Consider the following 8,069-nt stretch of genomic DNA (forward strand, 5'->3'; position numbering starts at 1 on the left):
CGCAGGTTCACAGCACGGACTTTCCTGGGAATTACCCCGGCTATGAGGACAGCTGGGACCTGGCCAAGTTTGAGCAGGTGAGCGATGGGGGAGGGACGGTGCTGGGGGCGTGGCTGTGATTGAGGTTGGGGAGGGGTCTGGTGCCCAGGGGCGTGGCTGTGATTGAGGTAGGGGAGGGGTCTGGTGCCCAGGGGCGTGGCTGTGATTGAGGTAGGGAAGGGGTCTGGTGCCCAGGGGCGTGGCTGTGATTGAGGTAGGGGAGGGGTCTGGTGCCCGGGGGCCTGGCTGTGATTGAGGTAGGGGAGGGGTCTGGTGCCCGGGGGCCTGGCTGTGATTGAGGCAGGGGAGGGGTCTGGTGCCCGGGGGCCTGGCTGTGATTGAGGCAGGGGAGGGGTCTGGTGCCCGGGGGCATGGCTGTGGCTGTGATTGAGGCAGGGGAGGGGTCTGGTGCCCGGGGGCGTGGCTGTGATTGAGGCAGGGGAGGGGTCTGGTGCCCGGGGGCGTGGCTGTGATTGAGGCAGGGGAAGGGGTCTGGCTGTGATGGGTTAGGAGGTCTGGCTGTGGTTGCGGCGGGGGGCTGGCTGTGGTGGCGGCGGTGTAGGGGTCCGCTCTCGGGGTCACATACTTTTGCTGCCCTTGTAACGTCTACCTGTTCTCAGCGGTTCCGGGTGGATGTGGTCAGGATGGAGGACGATGTTCTGGAGTTCGATATGGTTGGGATCGATGCCGCCTTGGCAAACGCATTCAGACGCATCCTGCTGGCAGAGGTTTGTCCCTGACACATGGGCGTGTCCATTCTGTGGTCATGTGACTGACAGAGCCCCTCCCCCAGGTGCCCACCATGGCTGTGGAGAAGGTCTATGTATATAAGAACACGTCCATCATCCAAGATGAGATCCTTGCCCACCGCCTGGGGCTCATCCCCATCCGCGCCGACCCTCGACTGTTCGAGTACCAGAACTCAGGTAGCTGCAGACCCCGGTGCACCTGCACCCTGTGGTTTTCGGAGCCCCCCCCGTGGTGTCCACTCTCCCTTTCTTCTGTGGCATCTGCGCCTGCCCCCCCTTCCCTCTGGGGGGTCTCTTCCCCCTTTCTTCCCCTTAACTCCGCTCTAGCATCTGTGGCCTCCTCTTCTCCCCCCGCCCCCTTATCTCTCTAGTGTCTGTGGCCTCCTCCCCCCATCCTTATTTCCCCTCTAGCATCTGTGGTCTCTCACCCCCCCGCCCCTCCCCCGGTTATTTTCCTTTTAGTGTCTGTGGACTCCTCTAGCATCCGTGGCCTCCTCTCCCCCACTTATCTCCGCTCTAGCGTCCATGGCCTCCTCTCCCCACAGGAGACGCTGAGGGCACAGACATTGACACCCTGCAGTTTGAGCTGAGCGTCCGCTGCTCCCGGAACCTTCGTGCCTCCAAGGATTCCTCTGACCCCAATGAGCTGTACCGCGACCACAGAGGTGGGTGATGTGGGGGCGTCCCCTGCGCTCCAGTCTGCTGCCGCTAACACCCCTTCTCCCGCAGTGTACACCAGTCACATGAAGTGGCTGCCCCAGGGTAACCAGGCCGACCTGTTCCCGGAGTCTGACCCCCCGCGCCCCGTGCACCCCGATATCCTGATCGCCCAGCTTCGGCCTGGACAGGAGATCCATGTGGTCATGCACTGTGTGAAGGGCATCGGTGAGTGATCCGGTATGTGACCACCACCCCTCCCCAGGAGCCGCACTGACACATGATGCTTCTGTTCTGCACAGGGAAGGATCATGCCAAGTTCTCACCGGTGGCTACGGCCAGTTACCGCCTCCTGCCGGAGATCTCGCTGCTGTGCCCTGTGGAGGGAGAGCTGGCGGAGAGACTGCAGAGATGTTTCTCCCCCGGTGTCATCGAAGTGGACATTGTCAAAGGTTAGTGTCATGGTGGGTAGTCATGACCCGACGGCTCTCTCCGCACGTCCACCATTATCCCCTCCTCTCCTCCAGGTAAGAAGGCGGCTCGGGTGGAGAATGCGCGGATTGACACGGGCAGCCGAGAGATCTTCCGCCATGATGACCTGAAGAACCTGGTGAAGATGGGACGAGTGCGAGACCACTTCATATGTAAGTGTGCGGCCGGGCCCCGCACTGTGGCCCCATGACTTAACCCCTGCCTAGTCTGCAGTGTAATACTACATGGACAGCACCGGAGTTGTGTGATGACATGGTGCTCCGCTGTCCATAGCGCCTGCACTAGTTAACACCTTAAATGCCTTGGTGCACTGGGAGGTTAGTCCGGGGCCCCTGTATTGTGGCCCCATACATGTTACTGCTGCTGCAGGAACCACAGTGATATGTATAATGCTGAGGAAAGGTAAGAGCCCACCCTAATATAAGGTCAGAAACCCCCGCATATTTCCCCTCCCCCCGCACATATCATCTGCGAAGGAAAGATGGAAAGAAAACATGAAGCCCTCTACAAGAACGACTCAGACTGACCAAGATAGAGGCGGACATCTTACAAGATGAAGTTGTTGCTGTGATAAAGCGTCTTCTGTTAAGAAACAAAGCCCCTGGATGTGACCATATTATAATAGAAGTAATAGTCTTCTGAAGACGCAGCTAATGTTATCACTCACCGGTGAGGACTGGACAAGATCGGCGCATATTCCCATTCCGAAGACTATAGACGCTACCGACTGTGGAAACTATCGGACTATTGCGCTCATACCTCACACCAGCAAAAGACCACTGAAGATCCTACAGAGACGGCTCCAGCCTTACTGTGACACCGAGCGGCCAGAGGAACAAGCAGGAGCCAGAAAAGGCCGAGGAACAAGAGGCAGAACTGCTGACATTAGACGGATGATGGAAAAGCCAACGAGTAGAACAAGGAGATCGATCTCTGCCTCATCAACTACAGCAAGCCTTCCTCTGTGATCACCAGACACTTAGGAACCATGAAGGACCTGGGTCTGAAGCATCTGATCAGCCTTTACATCCACCAAGAAGCCATAGTCCAAATGGCACACGGTGACCCGGCATGGTTCATAGAGCGAGGCGTCAGACAATGCGGCGTCCGGCCATCATTTCTCTTTAAATGCAGAAGCTATTGTCAGGAAGGCTGGACTTGCCGAAAAGGAAGGAATCAAAATTGCTGGACGAATTCAACAATCTTAAATGCGTAGAAAATACAACACCAATAGCAACAAGTGCAGATGGAATGAAGGACGTATTATTGAGGTCAAGATGGAAAGCTCAAACATGGGACTCCTACTCAATGCAAAGAGAACCATATAGACCACTGCCAGGTACGACCAGGACATGTGAGATGGACAGTGACCAACTGGAACTTGTAAAGGACTTCAACCTCCTCAGATCAATGATCACTCAAGATGCAGCAACGACACCGGACGTCAATAGAAGAACAGCTATAGTCAAATCAACAATGAAGTCACTGGAGAAGGTCCTCAAATCCAGGAACATTCCACTTGTGATGAAGACACAATTCGTACATAGTCTCTGTAGTCACATATGGACGTGAAACTTAGACAATAAAGAAACAAGACAGAAGAATCAGCGCCTTCAAAATGTGGTGTTGGAGAAGGAAGTTATCAATACCATGGATGGCAAGAAGATCAAGAAGCAAGTCTGGAACCAATCAAGCCAGACAGGTCACTGGAAGCAAAGATCACCAAGCTGTGCCTCATCTACACCTCACACAGAGAGAAATCACTGGAGAAGGACAGACCTTAAAGATGGAAGCAACCCAATAGTATCAAGGAAACTGCAGAGAAGACCCTGGTGGACCCGTCTAGGCTGTGCAAGATGGATGTTCCTACAGAGCGTTCATCATGCAGATTGTATGTGCAGCCTGAAGATAAGGACGTAACACGCCCTGCACGGAGGCTCCGCTGTGGGGAGGGTGAGGGGAGACGAGCGACTCGTGTGTGGCCCTGACAGCAGCATCGTCCCTGTAATATTGCCCCTATTAATGCCCTCTCCCCTTCTGACTGTGGGGGTGGGGATACAGGAAGGGATGCGGGCCGGGGGTCTTTCTGGAGCATGTGTATATAAATGTCCTGCGGGTTCTTTTTCTATTGCTACATTATGGTAAATCATTTTCAGATTTTAATTTGTAAAGTTAAAATCAGTCAAAATCTGTGTAAAGTGTGTACCTCCACCGCCCCGACCCTGTACGTGCCTGGGTCAAATGATGGCACATGAAAGTGGTGGATGGCTACACACGTAGAAAACGAAGGCATAGACAGCGGCCTGGTAGTCCGGTGCCACCTGCAGGCATGGGCCCAGACACAGACCACGTCCTCTGTATAATTCTGACCTTTATGTCTTTAGTTTCTATAGAATCAACGGGGATCCTGGCTCCAGACACGCTGCTCACAGAGGCCATAAAAGTTCTGATGGGGAAATGTCGCCGCTTCTTGGATGAGCTGGACTCCGCCAGCTTGGACTGAGGCGCTGCTCTCTAGAAGGATGCAAGCTATCGGAGACTCCTAGAAGGAGGACACGGGCTTGGACTGAGGGCTGAGAGGCTACTCCTTCGGAGACTCCTAGGAGGAGGACGCGGGCTCCGCGGGAGACTCCTAGGAGGAGGACGCGGGCTCCGCGGGAGACTCCTAGGAGGAGGACGCGGGCTCCGCGGGAGACTCCTAGGAGGAGGATGTGGGCTTGGACTGAGGGCTGAGAGGCTACTCCTTCGGAGACTCCTAGGAGGAGGACGCGGGCTCCGTCGGAGACTCCTAGGAGGAGGATGTGGGCTTGGACTGAGGGCTGAGAGGCTACTCCTTCGGAGACTCCTAGGAGGAGGACGCGGGCTTCTCTCCGTTGTGTTGTTACTACAGTCCCCATCTATTTGCCAGGAACGTGTGATGGTGTACAGCACAAGTGTCATCTCAGTGTCCTGTGCTGGCTTCTAGGCGTCTGTCATCCTCTTGAGCTGCACTCCGATCTCCTCCAGAGCGGCACTCATAGCTCTGAGGTTACTTTTATGTTATAGTTATCTTCATTTACATAAATATAGTTTTCTTACACAAAAACCCCCAAACGTCTGTGTAATTAAAAAGAGAAACTGTGATTCACAATGAGGCCTTCCTTAGTGGAGAGTAATATCCCACAGTATTGATACCAGATGGCTGCGGTGGTCCGGGAACAAACATGCAGCTCGTGCCGATGATTGCGGCCGTACCCTGGCTCCGGGGTTGTCCTGTGTTGCAACAACTGCTGTAATTTATACAACCCCTGGCACATATTCTGGCCTCCCCGGCTCTGAGGATGTGCATTCAGTTGTTTACTTTTGTATAAAAATAGCAGATCACAGACGGCACAAAGCTAACGTCATTTCAAATGTCAACTTTTTGATGATGCTGAAGTTGGTTTCTTATTCGGGACTGAAGTTGGTTTCTTATTCGGGACTGAAGTTGGTTTCTTATTCGGGACTGAAGTTGGTTTCTTATTCGGGGCTGAAGTTGGTTTCTTATTCGGGGCTGAAGTTGGTTTCTTATTCGGGGCTGAAGTTGGTTTCTTATTCGGGGCTGAAGTTGGTTTCTTATTCGTCAGTTTCTTATTCGGGGCTGAAGTTGGTTTCTTATTCGTCAGTTTCTTATTCGGGGCTGAAGTTGGTTTCTTATTCGTCAGTTTCTTATTCGGGGCTGAAGTTGGTTTCTTATTCGGGGCTGAAGTTGGTTTCTTATTCGTCAGTTTCTTATTCGGGGCTGAAGTTGGTTTCTTATTCGTCAGTTTCTTATTCGGGGCTGAAGTTGGTTTCTTATTCGTCAGTTTCTTATTCGGGGCTGAAGTTGGTTTCTTATTCGGGGCTGAAGTTGGTTTCTTATTCGGGGCTGAAGTTGGTTTCTTATTCGGGGCTGAAGTTGGTTTCTAAAGGCCCCGTCACACTAAGCAACATCGCTAGCAACATCGCTGCTAACGAACAACTTTTGTGACGTTGCTAGCGATGTTGCTGTGTGTGACATCCAGCAACAACCTGGCCCCTGCTGTGAGGTCGTTGGTTGTTGCTGAATGTCCTGGGCCATTTTTTAGTTGTTGCTGTCCTGCTGTGAAGCGCAGATCGCTGTGTGTGACAGCGAGAGAGCAACAACTAAATGTGCAGGCAGCAGGAGCCGGCTTCTGCGGAGGCTGGTAACCAATGTAAACATCGGGTAACCAAGAAGCCCTGTCCTTGGTTACCCGATATTTACCTTTGATACCAGCCTCCACCGCTCTCACTGTCAGTGCTGGCTCCTGCTGTGTGCACATTTAGCTGCAGCACACATTGGGTTAATTAACCCCATGTGTGCTGTAACTAGGAGAGCAAGGAGCCAGCGCTAAGCAGTGTGCGCTGCTCCCTGCTCTGTGCACATTTAGCTGCAGGACACATCGGGTAATTAACCCGATGTGTGCTGTAACTAGGAGAGCAGGGAGCCAGCGCTAAGCATTGTGCGCTGCTCCCTGCTCTGTGCACATTTAGCTGCAGCACACATCGGGTAATTAACCCCATGTGTGCTGTAACTAGGAGAGCAAGGAGCCAGCGCTAAGCATTGTGCGCTGCTCCCTGCTCTGTGCACATGTAGCTGCAGCACACATCGGGAAATTAACCCCATGTGTGCTGTAACTAGGAGAGCAAGGAGCCAGCGCTAAGCATTGTGCGCTGCTCCCTGCTCTGTGCACATGTAGCTACAGCACACATCGGGAAATTAACCCCATGTGTGCTGTAACTAGGAGAGCAGGGAGCCAGCGCTCAGTGTGCGCTGCTCCCTGCTCTCTGCACGTGTAGCTCCGTGCGGTGGTAACCAAGGTAAATATCGGGTTGGTTACCCGATATTTACCTTAGTTACCAAGCGCAGCATCTTCCACGCGGCGCTGGGGGCTTGTCACTGGTTGCTGGTGAGCTCACCAGCAACTTGTGTAGCCACGCTCCAGCGATCCCTGCCAGGTCAGGTTGCTGGTGGGATCGCTGGAGCGTTGCAGTGTGACATCTCACCAGCAACCTCCTAGCAACTTACCAGCGATCCCTATCGTTGTTGGGATCGCTGGTAAGTTGCTTAGTGTGACTGGACCTTTATTCGGGGCTGAAGTTGGTTTCTTATTCGGGGCTGAAGTTGGTTTCTTATTCGGGGCTGAAGTTGGTTTCTTATTCGGGGCTGAAGTTGGTTTCTTATTCGGGGCTGAAGTTGGTTTCTTATTCGGGGCTGAAGTTGGTTTCTTATTCGGGGCTGAAGTTGGTTTCTTATTCGGGGCTGAAGTTGGTTTCTTATTCGTCAGTTTCTTATTCGGGGCTGAAGTTGGTTTCTTATTCGGGGCTGAAGTTGGTTTCTTATTCGTCAGTTTCTTATTCGGGGCTGAAGTTGGTTTCTTATTCGGGGCTGAAGTTGGTTTCTTATTCGGGGCTGAAGTTGGTTTCTTATTCGGGGCTGAAGTTGGTTTCTTATTCGGGGCTGAAGTTGGTTTCTTATTCGGGGCTGAAGTTGGTTTCTTATTCGTCAGTTTCTTATTCGGGACTGAAGTTGGTTTCTTATTCGGGGCTGAAGTTGGTTTCTTATTCGGGGCTGAAGTTGGTTTCTTATTCGGGGCTGAAGTTGGTTTCTTATTCGGGGCTGAAGTTGGTTTCTTATTCGGGGCTGAAGTTGGTTTCTTATTCGGGGCTGAAGTTGGTTTCTTATTCGGGGCTGAAGTTGGTTTCTTATTCGGGGCTGAAGTTGGTTTCTTATTCGGGGCTGAAGTTGGTTTCTTATTCGGGGCTGAAGTTGGTTTCTTATTCGTCAGTTTCTTATTCGGGGCTGAAGTTGGTTTCTTATTCGTCAGTTTCTTATTCGGGGCTGAAGTTGGTTTCTTATTCGTCCAGTTTCTTATTCGGGGCTGAAGTTGGTTTCTTATTCGTCAGTTTCTTATTCGGCAATTTCGTTTTTTTCAGTTTTTTTATGCATTTATAAACAAAAATAACACATCACAATAACAAAATACAATGCACTGATGTGCCCTAATATACATACACTCAAAACCAGCTGCGAAAATTATAAAACTGGCAAAAAATGGGCATCAAAGTGGGCACCATAGTATGTAAGTGAAAGGGTTAAATGGCTTTGGGCCA

The 8,069-nt window shown here is 52.2% G+C and overlaps 1 protein-coding gene across 2 annotated transcripts in view; it reads left to right on the forward strand.

Annotated features, from left to right (window-relative positions):
- The window catches only part of POLR1C (RNA polymerase I and III subunit C), a 321,201-nt gene extending 316,146 nt beyond the window's left edge, over positions 1–5,055 (forward strand). The window contains exons 2-9 of one of the 2 annotated variants that reach the window (XM_075338956.1): positions 6–77; positions 660–767; positions 833–965; positions 1,334–1,453; positions 1,518–1,673; positions 1,748–1,897; positions 1,973–2,089; positions 4,322–5,055. In XM_075338956.1, coding sequence (XP_075195071.1) covers positions 6–77; positions 660–767; positions 833–965; positions 1,334–1,453; positions 1,518–1,673; positions 1,748–1,897; positions 1,973–2,089; positions 4,322–4,440 — 975 coding nt within the window. In that variant the 3' untranslated portion in view covers positions 4,441–5,055. The remainder of the gene's footprint in view (positions 1–5; positions 78–659; positions 768–832; positions 966–1,333; positions 1,454–1,517; positions 1,674–1,747; positions 1,898–1,972; positions 2,090–4,321) is intronic. The other variant, XM_075338957.1, reaches the window with a different exon arrangement.
- The last annotated feature ends 3,014 nt before the right edge of the window (positions 5,056–8,069 follow it).

This window comes from Anomaloglossus baeobatrachus, chromosome 3 (genome assembly GCF_048569485.1).
Source record: "Anomaloglossus baeobatrachus isolate aAnoBae1 chromosome 3, aAnoBae1.hap1, whole genome shotgun sequence".
NCBI classification, from domain to species: domain Eukaryota; kingdom Metazoa; phylum Chordata; class Amphibia; order Anura; family Aromobatidae; genus Anomaloglossus; species Anomaloglossus baeobatrachus.